Raw genomic sequence first — 26,260 nt, forward strand, 5'->3', positions numbered from 1 at the left:
CCCGAGCTGAGCTGCCGCTGAGCTGCCAACAGGTGGCAGGATGGCTCAGCTAAAAAAAAAAACAAAAAAAAAACAATGGGGCGGGGCGGGGGGGGGCCTTCCATCAGGACCTGCGTGTGCCCCTGTACCACCAAACACAGGTAGCTTGGTCAGGGTACTGTTCTAAATTAAAAGTGACAGAAATAGAAATAACAGTCTTAAAATTTGTATGGAACCACAAAAGACCCTGAATAGCCAAAGCAGTCTTGAGAAAGAAGAACAAAGCTCGAGTCATCACACTCCCTGATTCCAAACTTTATTACAAAGCAATAGTAATCAAAACAATATGGAACTGGTATAAAAACAGACTCGTAGATTAACATAACAGAGTAGAGAGCCCAGGGGGTGCCAAGAAAATGTATACACATTTCAAGCGATGTTATCTATGCTCAAGCAGTAGTAGTTCGCCATAATCAGAAGTGTCTGGATGCTGATGGTAACCACTTTGAGCACCTCTTGTACTTGCTGAAGTCAAACGTGATGTATATAATATTCCATTATATACGAGCAATGGAATATTATTCAGCCATAAAACATGAAATCTTGCCCATTTGCAACAACATGGATGAACCTCAAGGGCATTATGCTAAGTGAAATAAGTCAGACAGAGAAAGACCAATACCATATGATCTCACTTACATATGTGAAACCTAAAAAAAAAGAAGGAAAGAAACCAAGGTCATAGATACAGAGACAGATTGGTGGTTGCTAGAGGCGGATAAGGGATTGGCGAAATGGGTGAAGGGAATCGAAAGGTACAAACTTGCAGCTATAAAATAAGTAAGTCATGGGGATGTAACATACAGTGTGGTGACTACAATTAATAATACTGTATTGTATAATTGAAAATTGCTGGGCCGGCTGAGTGGCTCAGTTGGTTAAGAGCTCGCTCAAGAGTTTGAGCTCTGAGCAACAGCAGTTCGAGTCAGCCCGAGCTGAGCAGCCGTGAGCTGCCAACAGGTGGCGGGATGGCTCAGCTAAAAAGAAAAAAAAAAAAAGAAAATTGCTAAGATGGTAGAACTTAAAAGTTCCCATCACAAGAAAAATATTTTGTAACTATGTATGATGACATGTTAACTAGACTCATTGTGGGGATCATCTTCATATATATATATATGGTCATGATGTTGTATACCTAAAACTAATAGAATACATCAATTATATCTCAATAAAAAATAAAGATTGAAAAATAAATTAGTCAAAAACAACTGCAAATCCGCAGTGCCCAAGGTCAATACTCAGGGGCAAAGCTGGTAAGAAAACTTTCCCTAGTGTCCTCCACACCAGCCTAGGTGTGTTCCAGGAGCCAAAGGGGGAGGTTTTCCAGAGGTCGGTTCCTGATTGGGAATACAAAGAATGTCCAAGGGAGGATAAAAGATATTTATAGTTACGCCTCAAAATAAGTGTGAGGGCCAGCCAGTCCCCCCCAAATTCCAGGCTGGGTACTGTTGATAACGCTGTTTGCTACAGTCTAGCTAACTTCCCTAGGGAAAGAGAAGACGGGGAAAAAAATGCATCATAAATATTTATCATTGCCTTAAAAAGCAATGATAAACCTCAACGGCTCTTTGATGGAAGGCGGTATGGGGTTTTAGCAGAGCCAAGTATCACAGCACCACTCTCCTGCATCGGGCTGCTGAAAGCATCACAAGGGACCAGGACATACCTCATGGGAAGCTGCAGGTGGACCCAGGCCCTTGAACAGGCAAAGCCTAGAGCCAGCCGACAGGCCAGTTAAAATGCCCGAAGGTAGAAGCTCTTGGGTAGAAAAGGCTCCTGTTTCCCTCTGACGAGCAGTCCTTGCCCAGGGCTGCCTGGCCTCTGCAGATGGGGCTGTAGTACAAGCCTTCTGCAGGCCACTGGGCCTGCCTTCTTCCTTATTGATTATGTCCAGCTCCCACCTCTTGGGCACTGCAATGCTTAGCTCCTCCTCTAGTTACTCAAATCTTTCCTTATCGTTCTGCCTCCTTTCTCTCCTGTGAGAGCGCCAATTCACTCTTGGGTCTCTCATAGGAATGGAAACTCTAGTAATTAAGAATGCTCAGTACTGCTTTCTAATAAGTGGCATTTCCTTCTTAGCACATGCGATAAAGACTCCAGAATTCCTATCACTGGGCTGGGAGGGGCAGAGTCCCACTCGGCAGACAGCACGCGCGCGCGCACACACACACACACACACACACACACACACACACACACACGGTCTGGAAAATTCATTCTCCAAGGCTGGGATGACTGAGTTCTCTGACACAATAGCAGGTAAACGCTTTGGGGTCCTAGGGCATAGGCCAGACAGGAACTACCTTGATTTACTTTCAATAAAAATGGTTTTACCTTCGCTAGGGCATTCATTTGGAAATTTCTTCATGAACAAAACAGTCTATCAAAGTCGATGAAAATAAAGTGCTCCTTTCTGGTGATTAGCCAAATGCTCTTATCAGCCTTTTCTCTTTGGGGGAATGAATAATATATGCAATATAACGAACCTGTGTGTTTTGTTTCTCCAGGGCGTCTGCGAAGCACCATGTAAACACTTGAATAGTGGCTAATACTTCTGGGGCTCCATCGGTTTCCAGGAGTGCAGACCTGAGCAATGCAATGTCAGATCACAGGCATTTAATGATTAATCGGGCAAACACACGAGCCTGAACTGTAAAAGCGAAGCATGGAAACATTCTTTTTGTGTCATAAGCTTCAGCAGTATCTCTACTGCTGAGATTTCAGTCCTTGTGTGAGAAAACAGGAGAAATTTGTCATTCCTTTTCTAAATACTTTAAAACTGCAATGTGCAGCACTCCCTTTCTTGGTTTTTAAATTATTAAGCACTGCATATCCTTTCCACATAGGCCCAGATGCTTTTTACAAATATTTGCACACCGTATGCCCAGACATGCAGTATCAATAGACCTTTTGCTTTTTCAAGTGGAGAAAGAACTCCCCATGGGGGTAAATGGCTTAGTCAGATCCACCCACCAAAGTGGTGGAAGAATCTGCATGTAGCTGGTTTGCTTTCCGTGCATTTTCATCCAACTAAATTTTCTTTATGTTTAAACCAACCAACAAACAAAACATCAGGTCAAACTCTGCTAGCTTTAAACTAAAAACAGCAGTCTGACTTCTTATTTCTATGCTTATTTAGCTTAAAGTTGGTATGTTTCAAGACCAACCCAAATGCTGGGTTATTTGCTGTTGTAAAAATTCCTTTCCCCAGTGTCTGCTGTCTGTCCTGGGGCCCCTACTGCGACAGCTGGGTGGACGGGTACAGAATGGGAAGGACAGACATCCTGACTGCACCAAACCCCTGAAAAAGGCTGGAAGGTCTCCCCAAGTGACAAGCTTCCCGACAGGGGTCCAGTCTCCCGCTAACTGTCAGCTATACCCCAACCTGGTGTTTAGTGATCTCATCTCTCATCATCTGTAAATGCAACGCAAGTCGCAAGAAGTACTCTTATTTGAAAAATAAAAATTAAAGTGTTGTAAGATAACTTGCATAGTTGATTTTGCCTTTCAGAAAAGCTCTGTTAAGATGGCATTATGTATTTATTTTTCTTGGTTTTCCTGAGCTTTAAAATCCTTTGAAAAGATTGGTCAGCCCTCATGTGGTGAAGGAAGTACACTGCGACCCTTTATTTTGAGCTGAGAAAAATCCTATGCAAATATTTAATGATTTAAAATCTAATTCAATTCTACTCTTCTAGCATTATTTGAATCTTAAAAGATTAAAAAAAGGTTATCATAATTCTTAGGCATTGGCTTTTACATATACACTGACACATAGGTTTTACCAAAAAGCTCAGACGGGTAAGATGGAATCAAACTAATTTCCCCATGATAAAGCACAGCAGTTTAATTCACATTTGGAAATGGAGCATTATATAATTGATTATTTGCAGAAATAGCACAAATTTACCTGAACATTTCATCAACCATTCTGAATATGGCAGGGTGGCAAGCTGCTTCAGGCTGTAAAGGAAAAGACAGGGAGAAAGTAACTATCAGAAGTACTTCTTCCATTCAACTTGCTATTATCAGGCAAATGAGTTGTCCAGAACTACTGAAAACAGGCATACTCCTTTGGGTTAGAAAAAAGTGGAAAAAGCCCTGCATACAAATGCCAACTGTGGTTCTCCTGGGGCAAGGGGATTGTGGGCAAGCTTCATTTTATCTTTATATACCTGCATATACCACATTTTCTACAAAAGGCCATATGATGCAGAAAAGAGTAAGTATCCTGGAAAATGTAAAAATACTTTCTGCCCGCACGCTGCAGTGACTACACGCACTGTGCACGCGTCTGACCTCCTCACAGGGTCTAGAAGTGCCACGAGGTCGAGGTCGGCGCTGGGCCTGCCGCCTCCATTCCAGCCTATTTGCTAATGAGTCATAATGATTCAGCATTGTAACTGAGGAAAGTAGTGACGACCACCACCATGCTGAACTAAATAGTATCACATTTCAGTGCACTATGAATTTAGCAATTTACATTATTTAGAATGAAAGAGGGTTAATAAAAAAAATTAAAATATCTTCATCTTAAATGATGAAAGCAACCTAATGTATTCCACGAATATTTTTTGTGACAGGTTTTGAAAATTTGAATCTCAGAAGCCAACCTGCTGTGGCCTGGGTGGGGCTTCCATGGGCCCGACCTGGGCTCCTTATCTTTTTGGCCAGAGCTCAAAGCATGCGATTAAGCCGGAAGAAAATGTTACTAGTATTATAAATCAGGTCATTTTACAGTAGCACCCAAGTGTTACTGGAGTAGGCCCTATGGGGAATTTCTTCAAGTCACATTACGTTCGATATGACTAGCTTTGGGAAGCCTTTTTCCATAGTCCTCTTCAACAAGAAAAAAAGAAAAAACGAAAGCTTTGTCTTTCAAGTGTTCTGGACCACGCTGAGGAAAGAATGGTGCCTATCACCATAGGCTTTCTTTGCCACTATTGCTTCTGCGCTGGTGTTTTGAGTTGTAACATTGAACGTGTGCCATCTAGTGTTCACACACCACCACTACAGGCTGTCACAGAAGGCTCCAGGCAAGAGCATCACTTAAAATGGGGGGATGATTTCTTTTTAATTATTTAAAAAGATTTGTGATTTATAAATTGCAAATCTCTACTCTTTAAGTAGAGTAATCCATAATCCCCAGTCTGCCACTGATGTGCTTTTTTATCTAAAAGAAACCAACTAAAAATGCTCATAGATAAACTCATCATGTACTCAAGAAAGTAATTTGCCACAAGCACGGTTCAACAGAAGAGAAGCAGGTTATTCTTGGTTTTGATCTCAGGCAAGTCAGTTAATCTCCCTGCTTCTTAGCTTCACTGTAAATAATAACAGTTATTAACAGGTCATTGGATACATGCCCAGAAAATATCATAAAAGTTTCTATGTATTCATAATGGAAAATTCAAACAAGAAGTGAAAAGCAAACTGCCTGTCTTGAAGAAATGCGAGTCGTCAAATTTGCCAGAACAGTTTTTCCAAGTTTCATATACAGACTATATGCCTCCTGAACAAGAGTGTTTAAGACCAAATAACCCTACCACCTGCCCACAGGCCAACAGATCCTAAAAACACACTGATAGAAAACCAAAACCAAAAAGGGTAAAATGGTTCTAAATGGTCTAGCTACTCCAGAGCCACTCTATAAATTTGATGCTAGTGGAAAATCATTCAGTACTAATTACGAGGATTTCCAAACGGCAAAGAAAAGGATGACCCAACGTGTAGAACAGGGCAACCATAAAAATCAAGGGAGAAGCAAGAAGGTTCTACTCCATTTGTTAAAGGAGGATTAGAGCACAGGCATACTTTTCTTTTCATGCAGTGTTTTGTAGCAAAACAGTTCAATATCTGAAATATCCCCAGACTGTGTGGAATCAGCCTGCTCTCTCCACGCCACTGCATTTGCCTCTTCAATTTCTTTTTGTCCAAATATTTCAGACCTTTAATTGCTCTCAACCTGCTTCCACACCTGATTTTAGCTTTTAAAACAGGTAAGATGCCAGAAGGCAGGGGGGCCCTGCTGAAATAGCAATGGAAGAAAATTTGATTTTAAAACCAGTCTCCCTTGCCGCCCCAGGGCTGTGAACAGCTTTCTCTCATCCGTGGCCTTTACTGGTTTTTAAAATGAGACTCTTTACACTTCCCGACCACATAATTTCAGGGTCACTGAGTCCCCTCATGAAGCCCAGCATGCTCACTGGCCAGCCATGTGTCCCAATGACATCAAATCACAAAAGCAAACTTAAGCTGCTTTTCTTATCAAGCGAATCCTCCAAATAGAATTAAAGTCTTAATTTATGCTTCTTTGGAAGCCATAAATCACACACACACACACACACACACACACACACACACACACACACACACACCCGACCCCCCCAAATCTTTATTGCATCCTTGCGAGGGAAGAGGCAAACATTTAACCCTCTGTGTCCTGTCTTATGGTACTCTACAGTAACACAACACGAGCCACTCTGCAGCCCAGCACTCCAGCCCCTAGCTCTGAAGCCCCACAGCCAGGCTATTATCTTTCCCATAAAAATGAGGAAAGAAAAGAAGACCTTTCTTAGGTTCCATCTGTTTGTATGTTTTTCTCCATCCTACCAAAATCTGTTCCTTCTCAAGCTCTTCTCTTCTCCATCTGGCCTAACGATTTCTATGTACAGATTCTTTCAAGTCTAGGGAAACCATGTCACCAGGAGGCCATCAATAACATGAGTTTGTCCTTCTTCCCCCTCCTCACATCGCCCCCCAGTCCTTTCAGTAAATGTCGGAGGACGAATGGACAATGAGGGAGAGCTCCAGACTCTGGCTTCCTTTTCTTACCGACCAGATTGCTCTGTTGGGGTGCACCCACTTCCCATCTCCACAGCAGAACTGCACTGTGTATCTCCTCCCTGGCTAGAAGGACAGCCCGTTGCCAGCCCTCAACAAAACAAGGAAAGACAATGTCAACACAGAAGAAATGCGCAGTGGCCATGTTCTCTAGGCCTGTGTTGTGGGGAGAAGTGAGGGAGAGGCCCGCTTGTCACCGTGTACCAGGAATTGTACAAATAACATCAATGCTCCCTCTCTGCCCTCAATGTCTACTCTGCAAATAACATCAATGCTCCCTCTCTGCCGTCAATGTCTACTCTGTTATTTTCATTCTAATTCATCAATGATTACAAGCCACTTGCCTCTCAAAAGAGGCCTGAGAACATGGACGAACAGAATTCTGAAGAAATCTTACCTCTTTTTATCATTTTCTGATTCTCCGTGTGTGTGTGTGTGTGTGTGTGTGTGTGTGTGAGAGAGAGAGAGAGAGAGAGAGAGAGAGAGAGAGAGAGAGAGAGAGAGAGCGCGAATGGGGATGGGAGGAGAAAGAGAGAGAATACAAGCCAGAGAGGGAAATTATACTATGATTTGAGGTAATTCAGACAAAACTGAATGCCTCACAAAAAATAAAAAAGCCGTGAAGAAACAACAAAAAATTCTCAAGCTTTTTCATTTATCACCCTTCATAGATATTTTTCCCTAAGAAATAAAGAGGGAAACTGCAGATGAGATAAGAAGCTGAAATTCAGTAAGCCTGGAATAGATTCTCTTTCATAGTCTATTTTAGTGTAGCTTAAATATTTTACTCAGGAATGGTCTTCTGCCACCCCAAGCCCCCCTTAAAAAAAAAAAAGAAAGAAATGGCTGATGAGACGCTTTCCCTCCACCCAGTCATCCTGTCCCACTGTGTAGGGAGGGGACTCGTTCAAACCCTTGACAGGCAGGAGCCCTTGTGTAAATAAATGTATATAGATTAAAGGGTGACTATATTCATCAAAAAATAACTTTCTCTTAAAAAAAAGGATCCTTCATAAGAGTCATTTCAACAGTAAACCCCTTTATTGAACTCAAAAACAATTTGGCTTTAAAAAAAATCTACTTAAATAAAACCTTCACATCTATCATGTAAATAAGATACCTTTATAAATATGTATTTTTTATTTGCCATTTTCTTCTTTTCTACTTTCAAAATACTAAATGTAAGACTATAAATATCTCTTTTACATTTTAGGATCTATTTTGTTCCAAAACATTCAAGTTTCTTTCAACAAATTTGAGATGGAAAAATATTCTTTCTTTTTAATCTTTACCAGATGTTGTTTATACTACAAGCAACTTTTTCAGTACTCCATAATTCAATTATTGTTTAATTAGTGATAAATCTGTCATTTCTAGACTTAAAAAAAAAGAAAAAACTTAACAAGTACCAAATGTACTTTTGTGTTTTAAATTACCCGCGCTCTCTCAGAGCACTAAGACACAGGGATGCCAGTTCAGGGTGCTGAACAAAACCCCCTAATCTGAAGTTCCTCTTACTAGCTTGGCCCAGTGGCCTCCATCCCATCAGCTTGTGCAGCCTGAGCAGGAAGACAGCTAGCTCCTCAGCCCCCTGCTTCTCAGCTCAGCCTCCCAGGTCGACCACTGCCCTGTTTGTATTATTTATTTTTAAACGTTTTCTCTCTCCCTTCATCTCTGACTGGTTACAAAGTCCTGCATCCCCAACAGTGAAAACAGAACTTGCAACCTAGGCCTTTCATTTTACAGGGACAATGCTGGGTGATCTGGTGCCCCCCTGAGGTCGGCGCTGGGAAGTGCAGCTACTGTCTGAGACGCAGGTTCTTTACCTTTCAGCCACAAGCAGAAGCTGCCATGTACTTCCCTATTCTACCACTGCTGAATTATCCACTTCAGCTCTGGTTAAAGTACATGCATCGTATTAGAGAACTCCAAAAAGGCATGCTGAAAAGATTGGTAGTGAAAAAGCAGAAAAAGAAAACCCTAGAACACTAGTAAAAAGTTACTCAACCACAGAAAACCGACATCACCCAGGATGTGGAGGTAATTCTTCAGTATCTTTTATTAAAGGAGAACTGTGTTTGGAATTTTTTGTAAAAGTTTCTTTGCCTTTTTGAAGTGGTTACAATTGCTCTCTGGGGAATGAAGACAAGAACACCTCCTATCATATCAGGGATGACAAGGTGGACACGGAGGTACCTGCACGTTTTTTTATTCTTTATCTCTTGTTAGATCAAGAACTCATTCCCCCCCCCCCAGTTTTATCGAGACATACTTGACAAGATAAAGAACTAATTTTAATTGCACTATGGAGACTTTCAGGTAGGAGAGAAGATTTTTTTTTTTATTTCAAGTATGAATAAACAAAAACCAACCCTGCCTCCCTGTGCTTCGCCACCCTCCTTTGCCACCTGCTCTCTTGGGCAAGCTTGTGAAGGTGAAGGAGCTACCGCTCTGGACCCAGCCCAAGGAGCAGGCGGCAGGCGGGGAGCACATGGGAACCAGGCTACCGCTCGGCTTTGAGTGCGGCAGGGCAGCCAGCACAGGGCCACCCTGCCACCCACCCAGCACCTTTCATCCAAATGGGGTACGAACAATAGCTTCCTGGGCTCCATAAACAGACTTGTATCCGGAAATCATAACATGCTGATTCTGGGCCAGCCTGGGGAATCCAAACAGTCAAGAAAGCTGCTAATTAGCAAGTGGCTTCCACTGCTTTTGGTGACATCAGTTTCTAAGATCAGGTCCAAAGCTATGGATTATGGTCTTTCAGTGCCTGTTCCATCACGGGACACATAAGACCACCTGCTTCTGACAAGTGTCAGTCTGCATGATAAACGACAAACTGAGGTTAATACTGTGATTTACTTGGGAGACACCAAATGTGGCAGGTGACCATGTACTTGGGGGTGGTCCAGCCCATGGAAGCCTAAGGGTGAGTCTCCAAAGTAAACTTCGTATATCTATGCATTTAGAATTCAGGTGCTATTAGATTAGTGCCTTATTGTTCATAGTCTCAATGGAAAATACTGGGCCTCTGAGTCCCTGAGAGGCCAAAGAACATTTGGAGAGATCATTTCACTTTGTATAACCTGTACCACACTTTTATCTTTTGTTTTTGCAACATCTTGGTAACTATAGAATTTCCATGGCTAATTCTGGACAGTCCCCAGAGAAGGAAACATAATTAACAGTGCTCCATATAAAATACAAGTTACGTAGACCATCACACTTTAATTACTCTCAGAATCCAACGCTAACGTAATAGGCATCGAGTTTCCTCTGGGGGAAAGCACGGCAGCCCCATGCTATCTGAATTGCCAAGATCTCGCTGATACTTCTGCACGGCCCTGTCACTGCACCAAGATACAGGGTTGCGATAAATGAATCAGATTATGCAATTAGGAAGCCCGTTCTTCAGGTTACCCTTCTAATCACTCAGTCACGTCACAGGCTTATCCCCGCCTGCCTGGTTTTCTGGCACTGCAGGCCCAGGACGCCGGAGGAGAGCAGTCCACACCAGTCAGGAACTTCCAGGTCTGTGCTGTAATTACCTCCTTGAACCATAAGGCACACAGAGGTCACATCCTGTCAATGCCACAATAAATTAAACCAAATAACACCCTCTGGAGTCCCCCTTTAACCATAATGGAAGCTTGAATCTCTATACACATGACCCTGATAAATGCTTTTGTATATCAACTGACTCCAAAGCTGTTTGACTGGGGAAGATTATTTTAAACTATGAACTGGAGGCTGAAGGTTATCCAATACGATGTTTAATGGAGTGCCTGCCTTCTCTCTCCCTCATTGGCAGTGATATCCTGTGCTTACGGCAATGTTGCTCAGCCTGACGACGTCCACAGGTAAAAAGGACACAGAGAGGGTTCAGAGAAGAGCCACTAGGGCCAAAGAAAGGCTGCAGAATCAAACCAAATCAGAAAAGCCAATGAAACGAGTTTTTCTATCGAGAGAAACAAAGAAAGTTGAATAAAGGCCTTGGAAGCAAGGCTGTAGCTCAGTTAGTGTATTTTGCCACTGAAAAAGGATCAGAGAAAATTAAATTATTGCATGTTCATTTAAGTTAGAAATACAGAGAGTTCTCTGATAATAAAGGTAATGCTTGAAATGGGATGCCAGGGGGCTTCTAAAAGCCTTTGTTTATTTGGAATTTTATTGTAACTATTTTTGTATGAGGAACTTTTTTTTTTTAAGATTTTATTGGGGAATTGGAGGGGAACAGCTCTGGGGAATTGGGTGAAGGGGAACAGACAAGTTACTGTCCTTTTGTTCTTCAGTCTAGTTGTGGAGGACGTCGCTTCACTGGCCCATGTTGGTATTATCACTGCGCTCTTCCCGGTGAGGCAGATTGGTCGCCAGCCTCTGGACGGCAGCTCACAGCGGCTCTTGGCAGCTCACACCAGCTGCCTGCCACTCACGCTGGCTGCCGGCCACACAGGTAGCTTATGGCAGCCCATGCAGCAGGGGCTGCAGCCTATGCCGGTGGCAACTCACGGCAGCCCAGGAGGAACATTCTTATTCTCACTTTAATGTGCAACTCTTTTGAATGGTGAGGTCAAGTGGTAATTTTCCAAAAAAAACCTCTCTTCGGGCTCTCTTAGACTTTAAACCTATCTCTTTTCCTTCCCTCCTTTTTTTTTTGTTCTATCAAACACTGTAAATTTCCAAATCAGTTCAGTTTGAGCCACCTAACTTGACAGGTGAAAGCAGCAAGCCTGCTGGTGACTGTAACACTATGCCCCACCCACTGGGACAACCACGACGGGAAGGCAGAGTAGCCCAGGGCACAAGGGCTGCAAGAATGGCCGTGGACACTCACATGCATGGGCTGGCGGGGACCCATCAGGCCCTAGGACAAGAAGCGGGATACAGCAAGAAGGCAACTGAATCTACTATGATCCCTTTATACAGCCTCCAATTTGAAAAAGAAAGAAAGAAAACAAGAAGTTCCAGCTGAATTAAACAAATAGAAAGTATGTGTGGGGTGTGGGGGGGCATGTAAACTCAGCTACCTCAGGGCTCTCCATGCAGAGCTCAGAGCTCACACCTCCCATGTCAGCTTCGTGGAGAGAGCGAACACTCCCTCCAACTTCAGATCTGACTATTGCCCATCGCTCTCTGTGCTAATTTTCTCCATCTGTGACAGGAAGAAAATCTCTGTGCTCTATCTCCCCTGGTTACCAGAGCTAATGAGAAAGCATGTTGGACCACTGAGGTTCCTGCGAAACGGATGCCTCGGGACCAGGGCACCTCCTTGTAGTTTCTGCATTGTTTCTTCAGGGAGCATCGTCTTTATTCCTGTTCTTACAGAAATGTCCTTAAATTCCGGAGCAGCCTCCTACAGAAGGAAAACACCGGGAAGGGTCAGGCTCTGAGGACGGCCTGGGAGCCTGCCCTGAGCCCCTGACTCCCCAGGCCTGAGAAGCCCTGAGAACCAGGGAGACAGGAAGCCGCTGCATGGAGCTAGGGTTCGAGGCAGCAGGCTTAGGGCAAAAGAAAACATACAGAATTCTTAAATTGTTTCTGTTGTTTTAACCATTTTCCTGAGGTTTGCTTTTGTGTCTCTTGAGTATCTTATTTTTCCTCTAGTGAAGAGCTAAAAATTTATTTTTGAATTGATTCCTCCTCTTGTTCATAAGATCTTCATTTTTACTTATTTTTCATGTGGAAATAAGAAATACTGTTTCAAAAGTTTGTTGTCCAAACGTTAGCTCTTATGAATATGCAATATAAGGTGCAACAATCAAACAAATCTTGAATCTCTACCAATTATTTTATTTATTTATTTTTAAGCTGAGCCATCCTGCCACCTGTTGGCAGCTCAGCGGCTGCTCAGCTCAGGCTGGGCATCGAACTGCTGTTGCTCAGAGCTCAAACACTTGAGCAAACTCTTAACCAATGGAGCCACTCGGCCGGCCCTCCAATTATTGATATATGCCCTCAGTATGCAGAAAAGCCCCCTACAGTAGGTATTTGTAAAATAAAATGTAAATACATCATTATTTTAAAAGGTGTCAATTGCTCTTTTGTTTACATTTCCCCCCTTGCTATGCCTAATGAAAATGATACCCAGCATCTTCTTTAAGGATTTTTCTCATCAAAGTCCAACACGTACCAGCAATGAATCTTTCATAAAGCATTCGATGCTTCTCATAAAATTTCTTTCACTGGATATTAGCTTTTCAAAAAGATGCAGCATTGCTTTTTCAAGGCTGGGAAGATGTCGAAGCCAGAGGCAGATAACAGCCGACTTGGAGAGAGAAATCTTCTTCCTTTCAGTAAGAAATAAACAAAATTTTCAGTAGAAATGGGTTACTGGAAAAATAAGATTAAGAGAGTTCAAAACACACAAAAAAACAAATTTGTGAATCGTCTTTTCCTCGTGGTCATAGCAGTAGTTAATATTTAAGAGTATCAATGAATACTTACCAAGTAACTATTTGCAAACTAATGTGAACATGCTTCCACTTCAACTCAAGAAATTAGAGAAATGCTCAAAGAAAAAAATGCTTTCAAATAGGGTAAACAAAAACACAGTGATGGAAGACAGAGAGTGAGAAAAAGGCCTTGAGATGTCTAGGTAAATGCAGTCCCTAATTTAAGAAATAGCTATGTTTGAAAGTGCATCATGATGGTTTCAAGTGTGGAATCAGACTTGGGTTTGCATCTCAGAGCTACCACCTACTACTATGTGACCTTGGGAAAAGTACTTAACCTTTAAATCTCAGTTGAGTTATCTATAAAATGGGCCTATCTCCCCCATAGTGTTGTCAAAATGATCAAAGGCAGTAATAACACACGTACAGTAATGAGAACAGTGCTTGACACCTAGTAAATATTCAATAACTGTATTTGTACATCTGTTTCTTGAAAGTTAAAAGGTATTTTTCTTCAGCAACAATTTCACATATGGTGGTTATGACCTATTTGACCCACAGCTGATCCATAACATGATACTCTACAGACCACAACCACTTTGTGTAGCTCAGTTTCTGCAGGAAAGTGTGTCTGGAAGTTCCTTTTCTGTCAGGTCAGCGCATCAGGAGCTCCACTTCCCCCTCCGGGCGGAGCATGAGAGGGACATGTGCCTACCTCTAAGCCACTGGGCCCATTCTGGCCTGCTGGGGCGGTCTTTCTTCTTTTAGCCCTGACTTATGAAGTCTCCTGCCCTTTCACTGTGGCATCACAGACAACAGAGTGCTTTCCAGGTTCTGTCAAAGATGCTTACTGCTTTTAATAAGGAAAACAAAAGCTGGGGCACAAAGGTTCCCTGTTACCCACCACCCCCATCAATGTCTTTCCCTTCACCATCACTGCTGGGCCTTTTCTCTGCAGGAGCTGGCATGAAATCCAGGGACTGGGTACAGGGCAGGAAACGAATAGACAGGACACACAGGGTAACAATTTCTAGTGGTTTCTTTTCTCCCTCAGCATACCTCCTGTAGATCATGTCCTGGATTTACTGTGGGGCAAGACTAGAAGCAGCTCCAGTGTTGTGGGGTCTGTCACAGGAGCAGGCAGAAGGGCAGGAGACAGCGAGGAAGGGATGCCTCCTCCGACCCTCTTTCTGATCTCACATCCTCACCTTGAGCTTCAACTTCTTTGGGAAGCCTTACAGGACCCCTTTCCCCCGCCTCCCTATGCCTGGCAAAGAAGAGCTGCCACTGTGCCCCCAAGCCCGCATCACCTGGCACATTTTGGGGCCACACTATGCATGTCCTCTATTGTGGCATCAGTGCTTTGGGCTGCCATTCCCGTGCCACCTCCGCTATTATACTGGACGGCAAGGAGCTGGTGGTCACTCATTCTAAGAAGATGGCCGAGCACTTCCTGTGTGGAACTCAGTGTGCCAGGTGCAGCCCAAACAATTAAAAACAAAATAGACCGAGTCTGTACCCTCAGCAGTTCAGGGCCCAGCGGGAGGTATGCGAGTACACGTATGCGTACACGTGTACACACACACACACACACACACACACACACACACCCCAAGCTGTGATAAAGGCAATGAAGGGCAAGACAGGATAAGGTAAAGAGAAGGACAGGTGGGGCCTGACTTAGATAAGGTGGTCAGGGGTTAGCTAGGTGAAGAGTAGTGGGAAGGGCATTCTAGAAGAGGGAACAGCAGCCGTGATGACCCTGAGGTAGGGAAGCGCATGGTCAGAAGGAAAGAAGCCCCGGGGAGCAAAGGTGAGGTGACTTATAATGAGGCTGTGCAGTACCATAGGCCAAAGTAAGCATTTGGGATTTTATTCTGTGATTATTCTGGCCCAAGGATTTCAAACAGAGGAGTGCTGGCATGCAACTTAACATTCCAAAGCTCACTCTGAGTGCAGGGAGGGGAATGGGTGCAGGGAGACCGAGAGTCTGGGGAAGCTGGTACCAGCTGGGACCTGGGTGGCAGTGGAGACAGAGTGAAGAATGCCTGCAACGTGTGTCAGCAGTAATATCAAAGTACCCTGGCAAAGAACATGATGACAGGTGGTGCAGCTGAGGTAGGGATCAAGGCTAGCCCAGGTTTCTTGAGCAATCAGATGGATGGACATAGAACTTACTCGGAAAGAAGGGAAGATAACATCTGTCAAGGATTAACTAAGAGCTCAGTCTGGGGTGTGTAAATTCAGCATATCTGAGGCACAAGCCAACAGAGATATGAAACAGGTCCTTGAATATCCAAGTTGGATGTTCTGGGGAGAGGTCGGGACTGAAGACACACATTAGGGAGCTGTCAGGGGCATGGAATGGATGAGAACTCTCAGGGAGAGAGGCCCGAGTGGGGAGAAGAGGTCTGGGTCTGCACCCCGAGGAGTGCCAACCCTAGAGGAGGAAGACGAGAAGCAGACAGAAGGAGGTAGGGGACATGCAAACAGAGAATGTCACCGAGGACAGAAGGCCAGCCTGGCCGTGACCAACAACGCTAAAAGGACACTGGGAGGGAGGCAAAGCACTGCATTGCACAGCCCACTGTGACCTCCCCCAGGATACAGTTTTGATGGGGGATGGAAACTGAAGGCAGAGTCAATGAAGAGAGGAAGCGGAACAGCAGCCAGGCCTTCAGGATGGCTGAGGAGACTGCGCCACCAGACGGCTGCATGGGGTGGTGGCTTTGTGTGCTCCGGGAAAGCATGGCTGACTGCTGGAGGGCCAGGGGCAGAGCAGGGGAGGATGGGGACTGAAGGACCCACAGCTACCATTTATTAAGGGCTTACCTGGAATGATGCCAAGCATTTTACCTGTATTTTAATATTCATAACAACCCTACAAGACAGGTACCATTATTATCCTTGTTTAATTGACAAGGCAATTGAGGTCAGAGAGGGATCAAGGATTTACAGCTATGATTTGAACCCATGAGGTCTGATACTAGAACTGGTCCTCAGATTCAGGTTACACAGAAGTCTTTCCACTCTGCAGGAAGGGGAGGGAAAGGTGCTGTTCAGAACACGGGGCCTGGGCCCCGGGGAAGAGCAGATGGCTTTCCAAAGATAAGCCAGATACCAGGACCATGTGTGCACTCGCTTCATGTTTGGGGAGTCTTTTCCAAGTCCAGGCTGTCAGCCAGCTTTAGCCACATTAATGGGCCCCTGGGAATCATGTCTGTCCAGCTTTCTAGAGGAAGCAGAACACTCCTTGGGAGTAGAGGGAGCTTCTGTAGCCCCTCAGAGGTGGGAAGCTCTGAGGTACACAGAGGAGAGGCCCCTCCCTCCCCAAATAGCAGGGGTGTCTTTTAAACTGCTCTCATCACACCTTATCTTTTTCTCAGGGTCCTTATGAAATAAATATGTTCACCATTAGAAAAGTTTCTCACTTCAGTGGAAGTTGCTCAGAGGCAGCACCATTTCTAGGCTCTCTGAGCATCAATGCAGTGTCATGTCTGCTATCACACAGGCCACAGTGGCTGGGTGATGCCCAGCAGTACAAGCTGTTGAGAATAAGTAGTAGATAAATATGACAAATGTAAAACCAAAGCTAGTGTAAAATGGTAGTTCCATTAAATATCTGAATTGAAAGATACTGCTTAGTTACAAATTTACATAAGAGCTACAAAAGTTCTATACTCGAGGCAGTACATACATACAGAGTTGTCCCTTATCTGCGGGGAGTATGTTCCAAGGCCCCAGTGGATGCTTGAAACAGCAGATAGTACTAAATATACATACATATACCCTATATATACATACATACCCTATATATACACGAGGTGTGATCAAATAATATGGTTAAATTAAAAAAAAAAGATTTATTATAGTAAAAGACACATTGCCATTAATCCCCCTCAAAATACTCCCCCTTGCTTCGAACACACTCATCCCATCATTTTTGTCACTTTCTGAAGCAGTTCTGGAAGTCCTCTTTTGTGAGTGTCTTTAGTTGCGCTGTCGTGGCTGCCTTGATATCCTGAATCGATTCAAACGTTGACCTTTCACAGTCATTTTGACTTTGGGGAAGAGCCAGAAGCTGCATGGTGCCAGATCCGGTGAAGAAGGTGGATGAGGACACACTGTGATATTTTTATTTGACAGAAATTGTACCAGAAGCGATGTGTGACACGGAACCTTTGTGATCAGAAAATACAGTGAATGCTGATGCTGGGTGCCATCCGATGGAAAGGCAGGGATCTTCAATACAGGAAGTAGCATGTCTAACCTCAGTAGCAGTGTGTGACAAGTTTCAACTTGTTTGGTGCAGTTAGTTGGGTGTGAGCTACGGTTGAGAGAAGCTTTGTTTTAAAGTGTGCCATCAATCATCTTCCATCATGACAATGCTCCAATCACACATCGTTTATGGTATTGCAAGGCCTATCAAATAAAAAAATTATGGTGTGTCCTCATCCACCTTATTCACCGGATCTGGCACTGCGACTTCTGGCTCTTCCCCAAAGAGAAAATGACCCTGAAAGGTAAATGTTTTGAATCGATTCAGGATATTGAGGCAGCCACAATGATGCAACTAAAGACACTCACAAAAGAGGACTTCTAAAACTGCTTCAGAAAGTGGCAATAATGGGATAAATGTGTTCAAAGCAAGGGGGAGTATTTTGAGGGAGATTAATGTCAATGTGTCTTTTACAGTAATAATTTTTTTATTAAACATTAACTGTATTGTTTGATCACACCTCATATCACATTTTTTCCTATACATATATATCCATGATAAAGTTTAGCATATAAATTAGGCATAGTAAGAGATTAACAACAATAACTAATAAAATAGAACAGTTATGACAATATACTATAATAAAAGTTATGTGAATGTGGTCTTTCTCTCAAAATATCTTATTGCACTGTGCTCCCCCTTCTTTTCTTGTGATGATGATAGCTGATGATACAATGCCTGCGTGTGAGATGAAGTGGAGTTGATATGCTGGACAAATGATTCATGTCCTGGGCAGGATGGAGCGGGACAAAGCAGAAAAGGGCAAGATTTCATCATGCCACTCAGAATAGCACATAATTTAAAAACTTAGGAATTATTTCTGCAGTTTTCCATTTAATATTTTTAGACTGCGGTTGACCACAGGTAACAGAAACCACGTAAAGTGAAATCACCACAGATAAGGGAGGACTAATATAATATTCTTGTTCTAGTCTCAGACTCGCTTTGAAAAATGTGTATGTTAACAACTGTCTTTTGATTAGATCCTTGATTCAGGGCACACTCTACTAGTAATTACTGTGATGATTAAATTTATGGATCCGTGTCCAATATGTGAATCATGTATTATCAATAAAATCTATTTTGCTCTAAAACTTCAAAGATTTAACTCTTTATAAGCAGTCCTGGATGAATAAATCACCAAAGCAATATGATCTTAATATACTTTCCTAACAGCATTTGGTTGGGCCAACACATTCATATTGCATGCAATGTTCTAAATGTGTACCAAGTTGGTGTGGAAATAAAAAAGTCAAATTACATTACATGTCAATTGTATCTCAAAAAAACTGGGAAAAAAGGCAAATTACAGAAGAAAAATGCAAATGGCCAATACAAATATGCAGATTTCCATTCTTATTAACACATCAAGGAGATACCATTTTTCACCCTCACGTTAGCAAATGTTTAGAAGAGTGCCATCCAATATTGATGTAGGTATAGGGGCTGGGTGTCCTCAGAGGTGGGATGGAGAATGGTTTTGCCTTTTTGGTTAAGTCATGTGGTACCATCTAATAAAGTATAAAATACACATGTCCCTGGCCTTAATAATCATACTTTTGTGAATCTACCTAGCAGTAATGAAAGCATCAGTTAAAGGATATTTACAGCCCCAATATTATAAAGATAAAATGAGAAACAACTTGAATGTATACATTGGCAAATAGCTAAAAATATTATGGTCCATTCATATTAGGGAAGATATTCAATGTTAAAAAACGAGTTGGATCTATATCCCTTGAGGGGTATCCAAAATGCTGGTTTAAAAGAAAAAATGTATTTAGGGACACTGAAAAACATTCTATTCAACATGTTAGTCATAGAAACTCTAAGGCTATCTTTTTTCTCATCTAACTATACTTGTTCCAGCCATTCAGTCTGCATACTGATTAAAATGACAAATTCAAGGGAAACAGGATAAGATAAAAACTTGGCTCTCCAAAACTCCTACCTAATAATCACAGGGAGTTTTCTGTGTTATAACAATGTTTTAGGGAAATGGTAGGGCAGTTGTGACTTATGAATAATACATTATAATTTTCTCCTTTAAAATACTGAGGAACAGACTTCTAGTCAGTGCTTTGATGTAGAACATCTGAGTTTTGGTAACAATTTCTGACACAAGGCAGGAGACGCCTGGATAGGACACTGCCCTGTCCAACATCTCATGCTTAGACTTTTTTAGACAAATGCCTCCTTGACATTTAGAAAACCGTACTTTGTTCCCCCCAAATACTCAATTTAGTGAGGCAGTTGTTTGTCATATCCTCTTTTAAAAAAGGTAGGTAAAGAAACTGATCCAGCTGCTTATTAAATAATTTTGGCTCCAAATGTTTTTTATAGCTACAATAAAAAACCAGAATGGGGGATTCAGTTCTTTGCCAGAAAGGTTCCTAATGAGGGTGGTGCCTGTCAGGGGAAATGTGTTCTAAAGCTGCTGAGAGGCAGAGGAGAGGGAGGGACCTCCTCCTATGAGGCAAACACCGCATTACTTCACCTTTCAAACCCAGAAAGAGAACAAGCGCTGCCTGGTCTGCCCAAGAAGCCCACAAAAATTGAGACTAGCTTTTCTGGAGAGCTACCTGATTCCAAGGAACTGAAAATAGAAAGAATACTTTCTATTATGACTCAGAGATGTACTTCCATGAAAACCTGATCTAAGAAATACATTAAACTGAGGAAATATGCCATCATTATCACTTATACCTGGAGAGAGGTCACTTCTCAAAGCAAAGAGCAGCAACACCAAGCAAAGGAAACGTCCAAGCCCACACCACTGAAATGTCTATTACAAAGTAGTATCAGCAGGCTTTTATTTGAAAGTTAACTTTTTTAATGACTAATTTTGTGACCATGTCTCATTAAGATTCTGAAAAAGTCAGGAAGTCTCAATGAATGGATAAATAGAAATGGGAGTTTTAGTCACCACTACTTCTTTGCTAACTTTCTGTCCTTGATATTACACTAGCCTTTCTTCATTTAGACATTTGCCCATATTATTCGACAACATTTAAAGCCTGATTTTTCTTATCTGAGCTGAAAAAACACGAAACTAGAAGCTTGCTTGAGGGTCAGCCTTTTCTTGGAATTCCTTTTGTTTTCTTATGAAGCATCTTGGGGGGTTGTTATAATTCAGTAGTGGGAATTTAGCTTACATCTGGCCTCAGTTGAGTGATATTTTCATTAGTAAGAAAAGATACAAGCTTGAGAAATCTTAATAAAACATTATAAAAAACAATTTTTATTAAAGTCAATAATGGGCTGGCCGAGTGGCTCAGTTGGTTAAGAGCTCGCTCAAGACTTTGAGCTCTGAGCAACAGTAGTTTGATTCCAGGCCTGAGCTGAGCAGCCACTGAGTTGCCAACAGGTGGCAGGATGGCTCAGCTTAAAATAAATAAATAAATAAATAAATAAATAAATAAATAAATAAAGTCAATAATAATAGCAACATGCTAACAGTTACTCTGCATGCCAGGCACTGTCCTAAGCATATAAGGTCTGATAATTAGGTTCACGAACTTGTTGCAACAATGTTGCTAACTTTTTGATATCAGAGGGATTATTCATTATGAATTTGTACGAACTGGACAAAGAGTTAATCAAGTTTACTATCTGGAGTGCTAAAAAGGCTGCATGAAAAAGTTACACAACTTGAATTTTCTCCAATAATTCATGGCTCTTGCATCATGACAACACATCAGCTCACACAGCACTGTCTGTGAGGGAGTTTTCAGCCAGTAAACAAATAACTGTACTGGAACACCCTCCCTACTCACCTGATCTGGCCCCCAATGACTTCTTTCTTTACCCAAAGATAAAGGAAATATTGAAAGAAAGACATTTTGATGACCTTCAGGACATCAAGGGTAATACGATGATAGCTCTGATGGCCGGCCATTATAGAAAGAGTTCCAAAGTTGCTTTGAAAGGTGGACTAGGCTCTGGCATTGGTGCATAGCTTCCCCAAGGGGAGTACTTCGAAGGTGACCATAGTGATATTCAGCAACGAGGTATGTAGCACTTTTTCTAGGATGAGTTCGCAAACTTAATTGTCACACCTTGTATTACAGTATTGGACCCACTTAAATATGTTCCAGTGTGCCTTGGACAAGTTTATATCTGTTATCCCACCATAATTATAAAAGGCACTCCTTTTAACTCTCAAAAGTGTTATGGTCCACAAGTTATAACTGTATGGTCACCCTACGTAACACTCAGTTACCCCTGAGGTCTGCTGGTCAGTCATGCTTCCACTCTTTCTTTCACTTATTCATTGGCTCACTCACCTCAGTGTGTAGAAAACAATACTCTACCCAGTCATCAAACATCTCAATATTTCTGAAGCAATGGATTTAGATTTGCCTTGGAGGACACGTCATATGGAATTACTTGGACTCCACAGCCTTATGACAGGCTCTCAGCAGCTCTCCCAGAAAGGTTTTACGTGCTCTGCTGTCTGCAGGTGGCTATGACAACAACCCCAAGTATAGATCCAAGAAGTTAGGTTTGACATTTAGGCCAATAAATTAGAAAGTTCTTCCAGGTTATCTAAACTACACAAAGGGGCAAGCATCTGCTGTTTAAAAGAATCCAAGCAGCCCATTTCTGAAAATACATGACTGTGTGTGGAAGCCAAGGCCAAAGACACCAGCCAATTGTAAAACAGATGAAATTCCACTGGTATACTGTGGTAAGCAAATAGTTGGAAGGCTAAACACAGGGCAGGGCACATCGGTCAGAGGAAGTATGTTGTTTCCAAATGACCATGCTGCACATTTGGGGAATTACTCAAGGGGCTGGGGGAGGGGGGCGATGGGGGTCGGGGTGGTAATTTGCTCTGATTAACTGAATCAGCCTCTCTGTGTCAACATGTGCCTGGGATGCTCTCTCTATGGGAAAGTGTCCATGGAAAGGTTCCAGCCCTTACGCCACTGCTTGGGGAACTTGCTGAGCTGAAGCCATAGGAATTGGACACGTTGAAGACCACCCAGCATCTCTGGACAGTCTGTCCCCTGTGTATTTTCCAAACTGAATAAATGTTATTAGTTGCTGAGGAAGAATGTGCTATCACAAGGAAAATAGCAAAGGAGGAGTTCAGCCTACTCATGGAACCGCTGCCCTCGGCTTTCATCTGAGCACTGCCAGATGAGTAACAGTGGCTATTCTAACAAATCTCTTCCTCGCCAGTAATTTCTAAACCAGCTTTGTGGGGTTTCACAGAGGTTGTAGGGAGCACACTCCCATTTTAATACTTGATGGACAGGTAAGATTGGAAATACAGGATGCTAAGATCATATTCTTCAAGGAAATGTATTACTAAATAAATCAGGAAGAGAGCTGCCAAGGTGAAAGCCAAAGAGCATTTACTTAGAAGTAAATGCGTACTTTGAAAAACTGCTTTGGAGTGTGAAAAACGTAAGCTGGTGAGGGAAACCACTGTCACCTGCAGTGCACACTCAGGAAAAGGATATGAGTGTACATGCACATGAAGTATCCTTACCACATTAGACAGATTTCAAATGAATTATTACTCAATATCTTACATAAACAACAAAGATAACTAACTGGTCAGACTCCTCAGGAAATTCAAGCTTATTGGGTCACTTCTAACAGAGGTTTAGTGAAGGTAGGAAAAAAAGACTTTACATTTTAACCAGGAAAATTATGTTATGACATTTTTTTAAAACATAAAATGATTTAACTTTCTATTTCTCTTTCCAAATCTTACCTTAACAAATTCCTGGATTATAACATTTCATACAAATTAAAGTATACATCCAAATTTTTAAGAGTCATATATGAAAAACGGGAAATACTACACTGGTAACTACTTCCCCTGAAGTCACTGAAAGAATGACAGTGGCTTTGAGGCTGTTCATTTCTCAAATGTAATGATATAATAAAAACCAATCTGAAGGTGGGAAGACTTATTACAGCCAAAAAATAAAAACAAAAATACTACAAAAATCTTAGGAATAAAAAAATGTCTAAAACATTTTTTATTTTATGTCTACTGAGGAGACAAAAAAAATTCTATTAAGCTTTTAATTTTGTCAAATTTCTGATCATAGAGTTATTAAATTTTTTGAACTATCTTGTCAGGTTTCAGGCAGAATGAACATTCTTACAGAATGTGGGAAATATGTAAAATACTCTTTTAAGATCATAAAAGTAAACCTGAACAAATAGAAGGATGTGAGTGTTCTTGGCTCGGTGGGTAAAAAGCCTTAACATTATAAAGATACCAGTCCTTCCTTAGCTATCAAATAATTTGCAAAACAAAGAGATGTTGGGAACCTACAGATTGAAAGAGACTTCTGAAGTAACAATCAAATACAATGTGTGGACTTTGGACTCTGATTCCAACAAACCAACTATATAGTATATATATAAAAATTGAGACTATAGGAGAATTTGCTCTCTCCCTAAATATGTGATAAGGAATTAGTGTCAATTTTTAGATACAACAGTATTGTATATATATATATATATATATATATATATATATATATATATATATATATATATATATACCTACACACACATATATATATATTTTAAGATTTTACTGGGGAGTTGAGGGAGGGGAACAGCATTGGGGAATTGGGGGAAGGGGAAGAGACAAGTTGCTGTCCTTTTGTTCTTCAGTCTAGTTGTGGAGGACGTCACTTCACTGGCCTATGTTGCTATTATCATTGCACTCTTCCTGGCTGAGGCAGCCGCTCGCTGGCCATTGAACCACTGCTCACGGCGGCTCACGGCAGCTCAGGAAAAGTGCATGCCAGCTGCTGGCCAGCCCCACTGCAGCCTATGCCATCACTGGCGACTCACGGCAGCCCAGCTCCAGGTTGAGCAGTTGTTCATCATCTTAGCTGTAGAGGGCACAGCGTCACTGGCCCTCATGGGGGATCCGAACCTGGGCCCTGCTGCTCAGAGCTGGCGTCCCAAGCCAACTCAACCAACGCGCCACTCAGCCGGCCCTATATATTTTTTTAATGTACCATATAGAGGTTTCCTATTCCACATGTAAGGAGCTTGGAAGTTACCCTTGTCCTACCAACAGTAAAAGAACAGACTGACAATTCAACAGCTCTCTGGCATCTGTAAGAGAGGAAAGGACACGGAGAAAATCTTGGTCCACAAGACTGGTGAGACAGACAAGTGAATAGAGGGAATAGTGGCTCCCGAGCAGAGAGCCACAAGGAGAAATCACCGCGTGAACCTGTTCTGGGGCAGGGAAACCTGAACTGTAAATTAGGGAGTGGCTGGAGGCTCAGTGTGGACAACTCTGACAGTTAAAAACTCCAGGGGGACTCAGTCATAGAGGAGCCACCAAGGTATTGTGAGATTTACCTCAAGGAGCTCGACCAGGTTCTCACAGTAAATAATGGAGAAAAATCCACTCCTGCTTTAAGCAGGAAGAGGGGAAAAGGAACCATTTCTAAATACAACAGAGCACACTGTTCTTAACAAGGCCTGCCCTCGGGAAACTAGTTAACCAGAGCCTTACCTGTTGGGGTATTATCAGAGCCTAACTGACTTGGGGAAAAGAAAATATCAGTTCCAGCCAGTGCTAGGTATCCTGTCCCAACTAAGGGGAGAAAAAATTGAGAAACTCTTGTGAGGATCACAAGCTCACAAATCACAGGACTACAGAACACTTCCCCTCCCCACACACCTCACCACGTTACAAAAACTTACTTACAGCTGTTCCTTTAACCTAGTACATCATGTTTAGCTGTTAAGAAAAAAATTACAAGGGTTACCAAAAGGAAAAAAACACAATTGAAGAGACAGAGCAAGAATCAGAACCAGGCATTGCAGAGAAGTTGGAACTATCAGACAGCAAACTAAAGCAACTATGATTATTATTATTTTTAAAGATTTTATTAGGGAATTGGGGAAGGGAACAGTGTTGGGGAATTAGGGAAGGGGAACATTGTGTTTTTTCAGGACCTATCAACTCCAAATCAAGTTGTTGTCCTTCAATCTTAGCTGTGGAGAGCGCAACCTCAGCTCCAGAGGGAAGCAGGGGGGCGCAGACCTCCATCCCATGCGGGAATAAAACCAGCAACTTTGTTGCACACTGAGCCATTCGGCCTCCTGTTGGCAGCTTGCGGCTGCTCAGCTCAAGATGCTGCGTTCAATCTTAGTTTGGCGGGGGCGGGGAGCTGGCGTAGTCCACCATCCCATAGGGGTGTTGCAAACAGGCAACCTTGCTGCCAAGAGCACATGCTCTCACCAGCTCAGTGGCAGCTCAGCTCAGGCACAGCTCACTGGTCCATTTGGGAATCAAACCAGTGACCCTGTTGCTCAGAGCTCGCGCTCTTAACCAACTGAGTCACTTGGCCAGCCCTTTTCTTGTCTTTTTGATAACAGCATTCTAACCGGTGTGAAGTGATATCTCTCTGTGGTTTTGACTTGCTTTTACTTGATAACTAGTGATGTTGAACATCTTTTCACATGCCTGTTGGTCATATGTATGCCTTCTTTCGAAAAAATGTCGATTCAGATCCTCTGCCCATTTTTTAATTGGGTTGTTTTTTGTTGTTGAGTTGTATGAGTTGAAAACAGTATGGAGATGCATCAAAAAATTAGGAACAGAACTACCATATGATCCAGTTATTCCATTTCTGGATATTTATCTGCAGAATATGAAAAAACTAATTAAAAAAGACATATGCACCACTGTGTTCATTGAAGC

General features: G+C 42.3%; 2 protein-coding genes across 3 annotated transcripts in view; one reads left to right on the plus strand and one right to left on the minus strand.

The window, feature by feature from the left end:
* AOPEP (aminopeptidase O (putative)) overlaps window positions 1–3,452 on the plus strand; it is a 433,403-nt gene extending 429,951 nt beyond the window's left edge. Inside the window, exon 17 of the mRNA XM_019668789.1 lies at window positions 2,547–3,452. The gene's annotated coding sequence lies outside the window, so the exon portion shown is untranslated. The remainder of the gene's footprint in view (window positions 1–2,546) is intronic.
* Window positions 1–26,260, minus strand: part of FANCC (FA complementation group C) — a 260,271-nt gene that overhangs the window by 25,826 nt on the left and 208,185 nt on the right. For both annotated transcript variants that reach the window (XM_019668799.1, XM_019668798.1), the window contains exons 8-10: window positions 13,016–13,172; window positions 3,950–4,002; window positions 2,526–2,625 (exon numbers count right to left, since the gene is read on the minus strand). In XM_019668799.1, coding sequence (XP_019524344.1) covers window positions 2,526–2,625; window positions 3,950–4,002; window positions 13,016–13,172 — 310 coding nt within the window. The remainder of the gene's footprint in view (window positions 1–2,525; window positions 2,626–3,949; window positions 4,003–13,015; window positions 13,173–26,260) is intronic.

Source organism: Hipposideros armiger, unplaced genomic scaffold (assembly GCF_001890085.2).
Source record: "Hipposideros armiger isolate ML-2016 unplaced genomic scaffold, ASM189008v1 scaffold_539, whole genome shotgun sequence".
In the NCBI taxonomy this organism is placed as follows: Eukaryota; Metazoa; Chordata; class Mammalia; order Chiroptera; family Hipposideridae; genus Hipposideros; species Hipposideros armiger.